This window comes from Protomyctophum parallelum (assembly GCF_964188405.1).
Source record: "Protomyctophum parallelum genome assembly, chromosome: 5".
In the NCBI taxonomy this organism is placed as follows: domain Eukaryota; kingdom Metazoa; phylum Chordata; class Actinopteri; order Myctophiformes; family Myctophidae; genus Protomyctophum; species Protomyctophum parallelum.
The window spans coordinates 45,000,363-45,016,297 of NC_139702.1; the positions used below are offsets into that span (position 1 = coordinate 45,000,363).

Below are 15,935 nucleotides of genomic sequence, written 5' to 3' on the forward strand. Positions count from 1 at the left end.
GCGAGGTTGTGCTGAAACAACAGGTCTGGGAATGGCCATATATGGACCATTTAGGCCCAGGTAGGGCCGGGCCTTAATTTGTCGGGCCTGTTGAGAAATCTAGTTTTCTCTGGCTGCCGGGCGCGGTTGCGCTAATGACTTTGGGGGTGGGCCCGTCTAGAGTTTGAATGGACAGGTATCAGTAAAAAGAGGACAGGTGGGGAAAGGATCAACATATGGCATGTCAGAACAGGTCAGCTCCATATATGGAGATCTAAGGGTTTGAGGTTTTGAGGTCAGCTGTTGAGTTGCTGGTCGGCTCCATGCAGATCTAGGTGATGATCCAGTCTTCTCCATGTATGGTTATCCAGGGTTTGATGAGGTCAGTGTCTTCATAGAGACGGCCACATATGGAGCGTGATGGAGACTGACTGACAAACATGAATTGCAGGTTTTTACAGTAAACTGCGACCTGTGGTCGCAACAATCTATTCTATTCAATAAAGAGCACAGCTTTGTGCATGCATGGTTCAGTTGACCAAGTCATACACCGTGGAAGTACCGTTTACGTCACTGACATCATCATCATTTTAGGACCGCGTCGAGATCATGGATTTCACAATGCCACGCCAGACTTCCCGGCCCTTCATTGCCATCCCCTGCAGTTCTTGCTTACTGATGCATGTGTCCCTAGCGATGACATCAGGGAATGACAGTTTTCTACCTCTGGTCTGCTTCTTCTCTGCTCCAGAGAAGAAGAAGGGAAGATATAACCTCATTGTCAGCTCTGTAGCAGTGGCCGGCAAACTGTGTTCTTCTGGATCGGACTAGTGAAGAAACACAGGGAAGGTTGCCGTATATTAGATTAGTCGATGGGTGGCTCTTCAAAGACAGATTTTGCGCTCTCGTTAGAAGGCGGTGTAAGTGCTATCCAACCGTTTCTCTATAATTTCTTTGAAAGTGTCCATAGAGTATAGAATCGGCCTAAATATTTTTACTTATTAACCTGGGATGACCAGATCTTATGCATGTCATTGCAGGCTGACCAGGCCATGCCCTTCCTAGTTCGAAAGTCCTTTTGGGACTGACCACTAAAGGTAGCTGTGTGTGTGTGTGTGTGTGTGTGTGTGTGTGTGTGTGTGTGTGTGTGTGTGTGCGTGTGCGTGTGCGTGTGTGTGTGTGTCTCACTCAGAACGCACTACCACATAGACGTGTGGTGGCGATTCTAGTGGAGTACGACATGCTTTGTTCATGGTGAATAGTTCGACATCTGGACTCTGGAGACCACCACAGTCTCTCAGATCTGACGGTAGTCTCTGACAGAAAGAGGTTAACCCTTACAGCCGTTCAATATGCATGACATGTCCAGAGCCACCCTACAATTGTGATTCATATACAATAATGTGCTGACACCAGTGGTGGAAAGTAACTAAGTACTTTTACTTAACTACTGTACTTAAGTACAATTGTGAGGTATTTTTTTTACTTTACTTGAGTATTTACAATTTCCAATACTTGTACTGTACTTTTACTCCACTACAATTATTTGAAAACTTTAGTTACTAGTTACTTTGGAGATTTTAATTTTGATTAGAAAACATACATTAACCACTTCAACCCTATACATTCTGCAATATGAATACTTTTACTTTTAGTACTTTAAGTACATTTTGATGCCGATACTTTTGTACTTTTACTCAAGTAAATTTTCAATTCCGTACTTTTAATTGTAACTACTTCTAAATTGCAGTATTAAGTAAAACAATTGAGTACTTTTTCCACCACTGGCTGACACTGATGTTGGTAACAAACTCATGTATAGATACCTGTATAAACTATAGGACTATACACATTCATTGCATTACCCATGCAGCGAATGCGTGGACATGGATACAAATATGACCCGTGGTATTGGGATGGGACTACATTCATTTAGCTCCTATGCCACCAAAATGTGGAACGCCCTACCAACGGTCATTAAATCCCTTGACTCCTTCCAAAGCGCTCTTAAAGGGCACCTATACGGATGGCAGCAATTCAAAACTGGCCCCCCGTAAAATCTGAATCCCCACCCATCATGATTTCCTGTTTTTTTTGGCTATATAGAAGTGTATATTTGTTATGATGAATTGAACAAGGTGGACCCTCTTGTAAACAAGTGTAGTGCTTTATTGGGTCGTCCACTCACAGTTTTTTTCCCTATTCAGTTGTGCTTGAAAATAAATGTACTGCAATTCTGCAAACTGTTAATACATTCTTCAATCAATCAATCAATCAATCAATCAATCAATCAATCAAACAGTATTTATAAAATGAAATATTCCTTTGAGGCTGGTTTTATACCCACTAGACCAGTAGACATATTCACTGACGGTGTCGCCTAATGATCTATATTTTCTCCTCTGCAGATCTATCCTATAGCGTCACAACAGGTGGTAGATTGATGAACGTTACACCCGTTCTGAATGCCATCAATGCACTGACAGAGACAACATGACGTTTAATCAGAGGAGCACTGAACGCTCCAGTAGACACGCTTTATATCATGACATGCCCAGAATAAGGACGATGCATATGGGTCCATTTGGTTAAACTATATAGGCTACTTTACTTCCATCTACTCCAGTTGATGTCATTATACCTGAAAGGGGAACTCAGCAGCACCCTACTGCTCTCTGGCTGCATATGTGGGCATGGATGGTAGGCCTAGATGACTCAATTCTAGAAAATAAACAACATCAACATCTTAACCCCTCCCAAATGATTGGGAGACACAGGCTGTTAAAACAAAAATATTCTATTATAGTTTGGTGACGACAGTTGGCCTACCAGGCCCAATACATTCTTTCACTGTAACTTATAGTGCTTATATATTATTACAATTATTTTTATTCTACTGGAGCAATGTAAAGTGCAACATGAATACAATGTATTATTACTACAAGATAATATAGGTACAAACCTGTTGACAGCAGTGAGTAGGACGTTCTCGATCTGAGACAGGAGATTCAGCGTGGGCTGTTCAAATCTCTTGTGTAGTTCAGATGTCAGCAGGTCGATTGCTTCAAAGAATTGGCTCCTATACATCTCTTCTGGGTCGCTCCACTGGTGTGTTCCCACACCATCATCAAAGCGACTCGGAACGTTGCGTTTTGGTCCCAGGTGAAACTCAAACTGTGTCATCCATGACTGATATCCAGGGGCTGTGTATCGTCCCTTGGGGTCCTTGAAAAGCCGAACTTCAGTCAATGTGTCATACACAGCCTCATAGTTAACGAGCAGGGCTTTGATGGCTGCGGTTCTGTAGGTCCAGCGAGTCGTGCAGAGGGATTTCAGATTCAAACTTTGTTCATTGGTGGAACTTTGTTCATCTTCAGAATCAGTAGACCTACTGTGCAAGTCACGCATTTTCTCAAAAATATTTCGCCTTTTTGGTGAGGCAGCAATCACCTCGTAAATGTCATGAACAAGTTGTAAGGCCTTCGAAACCAGGGTAGACGTTTTCCAACCTCTTGCAGAATCAAGTTGAGACAATGGTTCATGCAGTGGACAGAAATGGCTTTGGGGTTTTTGTCTTTGATTCGTTTGGCCACACCAGACATTTTCCCCTGCAACACAGACGCACCATCGTAGATCTGGCCACGCATATCCATTAGATCCAAACCGCTCCGGCACAGTATATCCTCAATTGTGCATGTTATGGACTTTGCATCAGTATTTGGACAGTCATGCATTCCAATAAATTCCACAATGATGTCATAATGTCCAGCAGCTTTTATCCTGGATAGCAGGGTGTTGAACGTTGTGCGATACATATGTTGAATTAGTTCATTAAGGATATCGTGGCTCTGGAATCTACCTGTGGACAGGAAACTATTCAGAACTGTGTTGTGTTCTGCCACCAATCTCGTCAGCTGGTAAAAGTTGGACTTCTGATCTTTGTGTCCTCTTATAGCAAGCCCCTGCCTCACAAGAAATCGCAAACTTTTGAGTTGTTCCAGCAAGCCATTCTGTCTTCCTTTTTGGTTGGCAGCGATTTGATTGTCCATCTGTACATCAATGGATATATCTTCTTTGTATGCATGCATCTTCTGCAAAGACTCCTTGTGTATCACACTTGATTCGTGGCTGTCCAGCATATCAGGGCACTTTTTCCAGTTGTTGACACCAGTAGAAGTGAAGTTGTCTTGTCCATATTTTGCAAAGTTGATCAGGTTTTCTTGTACTGCACAGTACAAGCCAGGGTCGCGTTGTTAACCACTCTGGATTGCAATAATGAACCTTTTGACCAAAGGCCCTGGACGTATCCTTCTTTGCAACAAATGGTTGGATCGGTTTGTCAGTTTCAGTTGAATAAAGACAGCATGTATCGACACATACTGTAGGAACAGCAGTGACAGTGATACTAGCAGCCTCCTCCTGTGACTCCTCTGCGTTAAGTCCTGGTGGCATTGCATTCTCTTTGTTGCACTCGGAAACCAAAGCAGCTTAGCATAGCTAAGATCATTGTTCCAGACCCCTTAATGAACACCTAGGAATGGAAAACTAAACTGAGTTCAAACCATATTTTCTCAAAAGTGCCCCAAGTTGAAGAATCACCCACATATATGTAACTATAAAGTGCTATGACTACATAAAAAGCAATTCTAGTGCTGTCTAGATTGATTTGGTGTGTGTGTGTGTGACACAAGTACAGCACAATAACAGTGAAGATGCATATCTACAAAAATAGGCTACTGTATTTATTTGGCATTTTGTATGAAGAAACAAACACATTAACAGTGACAGATGCATTAGGCCTATGGAAATGTTCCAGATGAGAGGCCTACAAATAAAAACACTATATAAATGCACTATATAAGATTATATAAGATTTGTGTTGTTAAATGCTTGCTATTTTCGCTTATTTTGGGCTTGAAGTTGTTTTCACAACTGGTTGCTTATTTCTATCGCAGAATTTGGCAACATCCATTGTTGTGGACGGTAGCTCTGTAGGCTAGGCGGGCCAAGACACTTTTTTTTTTTTTTTTACGAAATACCATTGTTAACATTTCCTTCTCTGCTATTTCTGTTAGCCAGTTAGTACCATACTAGTATTATCTTCAAAAACGATCGGTTACAATTGTCTTTGATTGATTGAAATATTTATTAACAGTTTGTAGAATTTACAGTAGCTACATTTTAAGCACAAACTCAATACAAAGACTGTCAACTGTGAGTGGACGACCCAATTAAGCATTACACTTGTTTACAACAGGGTCCACATTGTTCAATTCATCAAAGGTCTGAATACAAAGCGACGGTCTGCGCATGCGCGACCAGACTCAATCGGGGGGACACTGTGTCAATGCCATAGACAGGGCCAGGCGGGCCTGAGACACACACGTGACACACACACACACACACACACACACACACACACACACACACACATACACGCACGCACACACACACGCATACTACACACACACGCAATGTGGAACGCCCTACCAACAGTCATTAAGACATGTGAATCCCTTGACTCCTTCAAAACCGCTCTCAAAGGGCACCTACGGATGGCTGCAATTCGAAACTGGCCTCTGTAAAATCTGAATCCCCCCACCCCCCCCACCCCTTTTTCCCTCACTGTATATTGTATCTTTTCCCTTTTTTGCTTCCCATATGATGAATTTAGCTACATAGAAATGTCTATTTGTATGTCTCTAAATGTTTGTATGTCTTTAAATGTTTTGATGAATTGAACAATGTGGACCCTGTTGTAAACAAGTGTAATGCTTAATTGGGTCGTCCACTCACAGTTGACAGTCTTTGTATTGAGTTTGTGCTTAAAATGTACTGTAAATTCTACAAACTGTTAATAAATATTTCAATCAATCAATCAATCAATCAAAGACAGCTACCATGCGTTATTCACATCGGTGTCGGCCTATCGGGTTAAGAAAGGGTTATGTAATGTTACAGTCACAGAGTCACTGGACTTTGAATGTCCTCACTCAGTGTCCTCAAATTAAAAAAAACTAATGATTGATCATAATAATAAGGCTATATACCAATTCCGCCCATTTGTTTTTTTTTCATCGAGTTTAGAACAGAAGCAAGGTCGGAAGAAATCAATCATCACTCACACCACCTTGGTGCCATCACGCACTGTGCGTCATAGTAGCGGCGCGCGCGTTCCGCTCAGCTCTCTCTCTCTCTCTCTCTCTCTCTCTCTGCACGCCTGTTGCTGAATTGATGCTCATGGAGTATTAGGATAAACTGCGCTTCAACAGCATTCAACAGGCTCTGGAGAACTCCTTTTTTCTTTCGCCGTTTCATCTCATAATGATGGGAAATAATCTCCTTGTGATCTGATGGGAACATAGCCTGTTTTGTACAGCACTGTATAGGACAGGACTGGCGATGTTGTTGGTGTTATTGCGCGTAATGGTGCCTCATATTGGAGACCACTCTTCTACGTTAACAATATCTGGGTAGTTCTCCTGTCTTCAAAACGACACACACATTGTTTATTTTATTAATAACTCACAATGGATGACAACACCAGCTTAATACTAATGCCGGCCCCGGCGCAAAACGGATCATCGAGCAGCAATTTGACCGCGGTGGTGAATTTCACCAACCAGTTCGTGCAGCCTCCCTGGCGCATCGCCCTGTGGTCCGTCGCCTACAGCTTCGTGCTCGCCGTGGCCGTCTTCGGGAACCTGATCGTGATGTGGATTATCCTGGCGCACAAACGCATGCGGACCGTCACCAACTACTTCCTCCTGAACTTGGCGTTCTCCGACGCGTCCATGGCCGCGTTCAACACGCTGATCAACTTTATCTACGCGGCGCACGGGGAGTGGTACTTCGGCAAAGCCTACTGCAAATTCCATAATTTCTTCCCCGTGACGTCCGTGTTCGCGAGCATCTATTCCATGACAGCGATTGCTGTTGACAGGTGAGCTTTTATAATATAGAAGTGTATATTTGTACTTCTCTATAAAATGTTCTGATGAATTGAAAATGGTGGACCCTGTTGTGAACAAGTGCTTGATCACTATAGCTCTGGTCCATATGAATCAGAGCTACTTGATCACATGCAGGTGTAAAACAAAGTAGCAGTTTTTGTATTGACTTATGTGCATGCTTTCGTTTAAAATGTACTGTATAGGCCTACCCATTCCATTCTGCATACTGTGACATAAGAAATCAGTCAGTCAGTCAATCAATCAATCAATCAATCAATCAATCAATCAATCAATCAATCAATCAATCAATCAATCAATCAATCAATCAATCAAGCTCTCGATATGTTGGAATGCCATAAAATAAACGTCTGATATATAATTATAATAAATATTTCCCTCTCAAGCTTCTGTCTATATCATGGCTATATAGCCTAATGTATTCTGAAGATCAACAAGGAAAAAAAAGCAATATATCAACATTTCCATAGAGATACAGACTGTATCTCTACAGTAAATAAGATGTAAATATTATGCCGGCTATATGATGGATATAGAAAATAATGTATTCATAATGGATAATGGATAAATAATATTTCAGACATGCTTTTGGTTTGAGAAAAGATAGGGGCCTATACTATGTATACAAAGTTATACCAAACCAAGGGGCAATTAAAGTCATTTGACAAAAATGTCCTAACGGCCACTGCTGGCTCACATTAAGGCAGTAATCATTTATTTATAGGCTATAGCTCCCCCGTGGGGTATCAACAAGGAATAGAAGTGTAGATCATTCTCTTGATGGAAGCCATGGTGTGCCATTATAACATGTTATTGTGCAACTAAATTCACAATATTTCACCATAGAATCATGGCACAGTGTAATGAGTGTTGATATTCCCGCTGTTCATGTATCCAACCCTTTTCATTTCAAGGCCCATTATTTATTGGGCATTTGAGCCACGGACCACCATTTGATGACATTTAGCCTCTCAGACCCATTTGAGCCACGGAACCACCATTTGGTGACATTTAGCCTCTCAGACCCATTTGAGCCACGGAACCACCATTTGATGACATTTAGCCTCTCAGACCCATTTGAGCCACGGAACCACCATTTGATGACATTTAGCCTCTCAGACCCATTTGAGCCACGGAACCACCATTTGATGACATTTAGCCTCTGAGACCCATTTTAAAAATGAAAAAAAAAAATGCTCTCAAGAGTTAAAGATCTAATAAGGGTCTATTTGGTTACCAACTCTTCCATCATTTAGCCTGGGCACCACCTGGTCCCTCAAGGACCACTGGTGGTCCCCGGACCGCTGGTTGGCACAGTGTAGTGAGCTAGTGTTGATATACCCACTGTTCACCAATAGTAGCCAGTGGTTCCCAAACCTTTTCATGTCAAGGACCCCCAAATTGACACCTGCGGCCTGCAGATCCCCATTTGAAGAGGTATGCCTGCAGGGACCCCCGTGAGAGAAGACTTTTACAGCTCTAGCAGTGATTCTCAACCTGTTTAATTCCAAGGACCCAAAGTTTGACATGCATTAGTCTACGGACCCCCGTTTAATGGCATTTCTATCTTAGGGACCCCAATTTAAATAGTAAAATCAATGTGAATTTAACTCTGAGAGTGTACAAATGTGACGCGTTTTGAGCTCGTAGATCTGCTATTTTTGATAGCCAACGTCATTATAATGCAATGTGGTCCTCTGGAGTGAGTGTGGAACTATAGTGGCCCTCTGGAGTGAGTGTGGAACTATAGTGACCCTCTGGAGTGAGAGTGGAACTATAGTGGCCCTCTGAAGTGAGTGTGGAACCATTAGTGACCCCCTGGAGTGAGTGTGGAACCATTAGTGGCCCTCTGGAGTGAGTGTGGAACCATTAGTGGCCCTCAATCCACTCTGTCCCGCCTACAGATGGTCCAAAACTCAGCTACAAGACTTTTGACAGAAACCAGAATGCGCAAACACCTAACCCCAGTGGGCCCTCTGGAGTGAGTGTGGAACAATTAGTGGCCCTCTGGAGTGAGTGTGGAACTATAGTGGCCCTCTGGAGTGAGTGTGGAACCATTAGTGGCCCTCTGGAGTGAGTGTGGAACCATTAGTGGCCCTCTGGAGTGAGTGTGGAAGTATAGTGGCCCTCTCCATCTTCAAAGTTGCCCACCCCTGGTTTACACAGGGTGTCGAACATCTCATATGACACTCACCACATGCCTATCCAACACTACAGGGTGTCCAACATCTCATGACACTCGCTCACCACATGCCTATCAAACAAATGGGATTCTAAATTATAGGCTACCACAGGTACTTTCCATGAAGCAATCTGATTGTTTGAAATAGCTCTCTACGACCCGTGCTCTCTTCATATAGGGATATAAATAAGAGTGTACAAGTAAGAGTTTTCTCGCAGTCAGTTGATTCTTCATATCCATTATGAGTGAAACGGCCTGGATGACATGTTTATTGTCAGTTCTTATATGAGGCGATCTAAAATCCCTCCTGTGGGGATTACAATGCAAACTAGAAAAAGTGCCCTTCTGGGCACAGGTCTCCACCAGGATGAGCAGATGTGAAGGCATCCAGGCAAAGGTTTTTCCTTGGCCTCTAGGGAGTTGGCATACAAAGTTATCCACAGATCCGTGCAGTTAGAGGTAAAAACACTTTTCGGCCAGTTATAGCGCCACCTTGAGGCTGAGTTGAAATTGTTCATGTGGCATTTCGTCCTCGGCCTAGTGGGAATGTGGGTGCACAATTTCACGGAAATCACGCGATGTGTTCATGATTTGCAGCATTTTGTTTGAAACTGAGCACTCCTGTGAACTTTGGAAGCCAATCTTAACCAATCAGGATGGAGTGTGAGAAATCTGAAAGACCGGTTTCGTTGAATGGCTCTAGAGAGACTGTGTACCAATTTGCGTGATGTTTGGACAAAATCTGTAGGTGTACTGTGCAAAAACTTGTTTTGCACAAAGCGGCCTCTTGGTGGCGCTCTGGAAAGTTTGGGGCAGAGGTTCATCGTTGGCATCCAGGGAGTGTGTGTGCAAAATTTGGCATCGACCGGTTAACGGTGGCCGAGATTAGCTGCTCACGGACACACGGACGGACACACGGACGGACGGACGGACGGACGGACGGACGGACGGACGGAGTGCAAAACATACTCTCCCCCCATGCCTTCGGCCTGGTGGAGACAATAAAAGGTGCATGAACCCGTGGATTTGCGCCTTCTACCTAGACCTCTGTGCTCTATTAGGCTATATAAAGATACGTTGGACATATCTGCAGTGGTCCTTTTAATTAAAAGGGACTTGGGCGTGCTGAAGTGTTCTTGAGACGTGCCGTGCACCTCAGTGAGACTGAGTGTGCTTGTTTGTTATTTTACTAAGAGTCTCACCTGAAGGATTCCCAAGAAGAAAGACTACGCTGCTAATTACAATGCATCCTCTGACTGCGGCTGTGTTTTTCCCTGCGGAGCGCAAACCCAACCCTCTATGTTGATGGATGGACACAGACATGCAGAATCCTTAGTATGCTATGTTGTGATTATGTATGAGGCATTGTGGAAGAGAATGGTGTGTTTAGAAAACATTACTCGATCTTAAACAGGGACCCTGAATGATTCAAGGGGCCCTGGCAGCTACATACCTGATATAGCAGGCTAAAAGACGCTGGTATCTGTGATTGAAGCTCTGTGTAACAGACCGTGATCTTGCGTTGTGTTATGAAGCAGTGGTTCTCAAAGTGGGGTCTTGGGACGCCCAGGGGTCCTTGAGGGAGTTCCAGGGGGTTCCCTGCAGCTAAAATTATAGTAGAACCAAATGGACCCTTCTATTGTTCTGTACCTCTGAGAGTGTACAAATGTTCTATTTGTACACTCTGAGATAAATTAACATTGATTTGACAATATAAATTGGGGTCTCAGAGATAGCAATGCCATTAAATGGAGGTCCGTAGAGTAATGCAGGTCAAACTGGGTGTACTTGAAATCAAACAGTTTGAGAATCACGGCTAGAGCCGTAAAAATATTCTCTTATGGGGGTCCTCCCTCTGGCATATCTCTTCAAGTGGGGGCAAATTGGTGCCAATTTGACATGAACTTTGGGAACTGCTGTTATGAAGTACAGCCCAGAATTCCCTGCAGTGAGCTGAGTTATTCTGACAAAACAGACAACCTCTGCTCCGCTCTTGGATGTGTTCAACAACATTGACATTTTGCTGGAAATAGAGCAGATGCAGTTAGTAATGAAAACACAGCGTGTGTCTTAACAACTTTGGGTATAGACCGATTCACAGAGGGTTTCCTGGGTGCGGCCATTACTGAGGTGTACCATTAAGCACAGCAGCACTGATTAGCTACACCTGGCCTATGGAGCACCTGCTCCATGGATTACCCCTTAGTAATGGCCGCGCCCAGGGCACCCCTCTGTGAATCGGTCTATACTGCAGTATCAATATATTGCACAATGAAGTACATGGAAACACAACCTACTGCTTTCATAGCCAAGATGAACTAGGTGTGTGTGCGTGCGTGCGCGTGCGTGCGTGTGAATGAAGGAGAAGTGACCGACAGGAGGTGTGAATGTGTGATTGAAGTTTGAACTAGTGATTATTTGTGATTGAGTGAGTGCATGGTTACCAGCTTGTGTCGGAGTGTGTGGGTAGACTGAGTGGTGTATGAATGTGAGTGGCTAACTAGTAGGTGGATTCTCACAGGTGATTGGCTCCTCTCTTCATGGGCGTCACTATAAAGCTGCCTGGTTGAAGAGGCTGGATACCTGTAGCCTGATTATCACTATCAGACTGTAGCTGTCTTGAAGCTTCCAATAAGAGAGTGGGCGGGGTCTTTGGGCTGGATCCAGGCTAGGATACCTGCTCATGTTAGCATATAGTGGAACGAGGAGGTGGATACAATTGCCAAAAGAGCAGTAGAGATGTCAGAAATTATTGAGGTGCCTTTTGGCAAAGGGGAAGCTAAGGCTATGCTGAAAAAAGAGCTAAATAAGAAATGGCAGAATAGATGGGACAGTGACAGCAGACGAAGAACATACTTTAACATACAGAAAGGTATCAACGCACAGGGTGTGATGAGATGGAACAGAAGAGAGGAAACAGTTCTGACCAGACTAAGGTTCGACCACACTGGTCTAAACAAAACCCTATTCAATGATAGGGAAAAGTCCCACTGATAAATGCCCAGATTGTAACGACACAGAAAACGTGGAACATGTCATGATGCACTGTAGGACGTATGGGGAAGAGAGGACAAGACTGAAACAGAAGGTGGCTGAGGCAGGAAGGCAGTGGAACCTACTAGGTATCCTGGGAACAACAGGAGATGGAGTCCAGATCAAACAAAAAGTAGTGATTGACTATCTGAAGGAGATGGGGATCTTTCATAGGATCTTGGGTGCAACACCCCTTTTCTTTTTTTCCCGTTTTTTTTTTGTTATTCATTTTTTCAATAGTATAACATAGCATGTAAGGAATAAGGTATTGCATGGAGTCGGACTACATACTCCGGTACAGTAGGTGGCGGTATACACCTGAAAGCAATTGGTTGCAACCCACCATTAAATCCAAAGAAGAAGGTTCACATATCTTTGTCGTCGTAGATATGAAAGCTAGATGGCTCACCAGCGCTCTGAGCGACGTTCGTTGCTACGTGGTGGCCATCTTACTTCGGGGCAGCATAAAATTGTATCTATGCGGCATGTACTTTTAAAAAACCATAACTTGCTCAATTTTCAAACGATTTTCAAACGGTTGGGTTTGTTATAAACATCAGAGACGTCCCCATACTTATATGCTTTTATACGACGTTCATAGCTACGTTGACAACGTTTGTAATAAACCAACCCGTTTGTGAATCCGTCAAGATTTGAGCGAGTTATGACTGTTTTTGTTTGAACTGCCATAGAACATGCTTCGGGCCGGGCTACATGTACTGTAGCCCCGAAGCAAGATGGCTGCCGGTGAACTATGTCAGAGACTCCGCCTTGAGCCATCTAGTTTGTCCTTGCCAGCTTCAAACCACACCAATTCTGTTGGCCAGTGTTTTTAGACGTGTCAGTGTTTGTTCAGAGTTGCTAGTTTTAACATGGGATATTTTACATCCTTGGTATTGGTAGGCTTGGGTGGCCTTTATATTTATTTTGTGACCCTTTTGGTTTTGTTCTTATATAGCTATAAAATCTATGCATTTCTGTTTGGGGCAGGTATAAGCATCTAGGGTTTTATTTTCTTGTGTACAGGTGCCCACCCTGAGGTAAATTATCCACGTTTTAAAACTTTTTTTTAATAAATCACTGCCTTTTAGACTTATAAACTGGTCTTCATGAGTTGTGTTTGGGGACTGGGAGCGGGAACGACAGATTGAACAAAAGCCAGTGCAGAAACATAATTGCCTTGATGCATAACGAACGTCAGCTGAATACAGACACAGACACACACACACACACACAGACACACACACACACACACACACACACACACACACACACACACACACACACACACACACACACACACACACACACACACACACACACACACACACACACACACACACACACACACACACCCCTGCCCTCTGAGAGTCTGGAGTCTGTCTCATGAGTCATTTCTCCCTTGAATATGATTTAAAGATTAGGATAAGCTCACATTTGGGGATCGACGAGGGACAGTACGGTCCAATTTTGGGACTGTCATGCGAGATGCGGTCCACAGGTTTCTCGTAAGTCAGGATGATGGTGGCCCAGGGCCAAAATCGGTTGAAAACCCCCTGCTATAAATCCGTAATTCATGCGAGCCGTCGATGAAAAGCTTATTTACAGGGGTGGCCTGAGCCAAAAAACGTTGAGAACCACTGCTCTAGACTCTAGTCTAGACAGAGTACTTGAAGATGTTTAGGCCTGTATTATTGTTTAAAATGAATGCTCTCTGTTTTGTTAGGTACATGGCCATCATCTACCCCCTGAAGCCACGACTGTCGGCCACCGCCACCAAGGTGGTCATCGCGTGCATCTGGAGCCTGGCCGTGGTGCTGGCCTTCCCCCTCTGCTACTTCTCCACCGTGCGTGTCCTGCCCCGAAGGACGGTCTGCTTCGTGGCCTGGCCTCAGCCCCAGGACAATCCCTTCATGTGAGCAGTTTTTTTGTTTTTTGGCAGCAAATTTCTGTTTTAGTCATTAAGGCTCAATCATAGTCAGGATTTTCGGTGGTATGAGGTGACCACCGCTCCGGTGGTGAGGTGACCACCGGAGCTGAAATAACATTGAGCAGGTGGTGAGTAAAAACAGAGAGAAGGGCTGGGGCGGGGGCGGTGGTTTGCTCTTCACCGCGGCTTGTGACGTCATGTTGTAGTTCGGTAGTCTCTTGAATAACTTTTCATTCAGTTTTAGTCACCTGGAATGATTTAGTGTTAGTCTAGTTTTAGTTGACTAAATATCAATAAGATTTTAGTTAAATCTGCAGTTGATTTAGTCGACTAAAATGTATTTTGGCGGGCCTTTGGTGCCGTCGTAATGGCTGTTTTTACACTTAGCCTGTGACGCGTTGTGAGCTTTTGTATATGCTTTTTTCAGCATGCAACCAAGTGTAACGGAGGGTTACACTGTAACCCAGGTTCTCTGAGTGGAGAGACTGGCTCTCCACTACATATTATTCAATATGTACGGGAACTGACCCCACGGGGCAGTGTTCATGGATATCTCTTTAAGACACATCACTATGGTGGCCCTGCCCAGATGCCAATCAGCGGGCTATTTAAGCCCCATCTGTGCAGAGCCACTTCGATTAACTTGATTGACACGAATTTCGGAGCGGCTCTTTCGTGGAGAGCCAGTCTCTCCACTCAGAGAACCTGGGTTACAGTGTAACCCTCCGTTCTCTATCGTGTTCGAGACTGGCTCTCCACTACATATTATTCAATATGTACGGAACTCTCTAAGACACACCGCGAGGAAATAAGCAGACCAGCTGCCCCCGCGGCAGCCCGAGGCAGTTTACCTGAATTCCATCCGAGCCTATAAGTGGTGAGCGCCATGAGTCACAGGCGCTTGCCAAAATGCTCCAAAACTTCAGTATTCATACCAAGTAAGTAATACTCGTGGCCTAGGCGCAAGACGCCACCTAGGCTCAGCTGGCCCAGCACGATGCTAGGCCAGTGACCACCGGGGTGAAGGGCTGCTCAAGCCAGCCCGTCAGATGCCCGGCCGGGCCGACCTGACCGGTCAAGGTGCCGGTGACCCTACCGCTGAGTAGCACGCAGGAGCGACTCCCACAGGGGGAGCGGATGCCACCACGTTCCATCGGTAGGACAGGGTGAATGTAGACCGAGTCGCCCATGTAACTGCTGTGTAGATCTCTGTCAGAGATACACCATTCTACAGCAACCAGGGGGCTGTCGTCCCATGGGCAGTGTGCCCGCCTTCCAGGCGACACTGGCACTTCTGCCTGCTTGTCCCTGTTGGATCACCCCTGTGATCCGGTGGGACAGTCCAGCCTTTGATCATGGTCTACCCGAGCACCCCTGCTAAAACACACGAAGCGCTGGTCCGTCACGTTGTGGGCCTACGTGTGGCCCTGACATACAACTCCAACGCTCTAGCGGGGCAGAGTGGGTGACCAGCTCTGTCTGCACACTTCATCCGTCTGCATGTAAAGAGAGGACAGAGCTCAATCACCTGATTGAGATGCCCCTGAGAGAACCTTGGGGAGAAGGTTGGGTCGAGGTGTAAATTGACAGCGCTCGCAACTCCCACATTTCTCCTTGCAGACGTGACTATATAATACTGCTGTCTTGAGTGACAGCATGTCAGGCTCACTGACTAAACGATTTTAAGGGGGCTCATCATAGAGCCTCCAGGGCTAACGGCCTGGCCCCCAAACAGGACTGGTGGGGCCCTAACCTGAGCTCCTCTGAGCACCAGGGTGCCATTCGGGAAATGTAACCAGGTTACTGCAGTCTGCAGTCATGCACTCCCGCTCAAGTCAGC

The 15,935-nt window shown here is 44.7% G+C and overlaps 1 protein-coding gene across 1 annotated transcript in view; it reads left to right on the forward strand.

Moving 5' to 3' along the window:
- Window positions 1-6,536: 6,536 nt before the first annotated feature.
- The window catches only part of tacr3a (tachykinin receptor 3a), a gene marked incomplete at both ends in the record, with an annotated part of 47,520 nt that continues 38,121 nt past the window's right edge, over window positions 6,537-15,935 (forward strand). Inside the window, 2 exons of the mRNA XM_083764504.1 lie at window positions 6,537-6,922; window positions 13,892-14,080. Coding sequence (XP_083620630.1) covers window positions 6,537-6,922; window positions 13,892-14,080 — 575 coding nt within the window. The remainder of the gene's footprint in view (window positions 6,923-13,891; window positions 14,081-15,935) is intronic.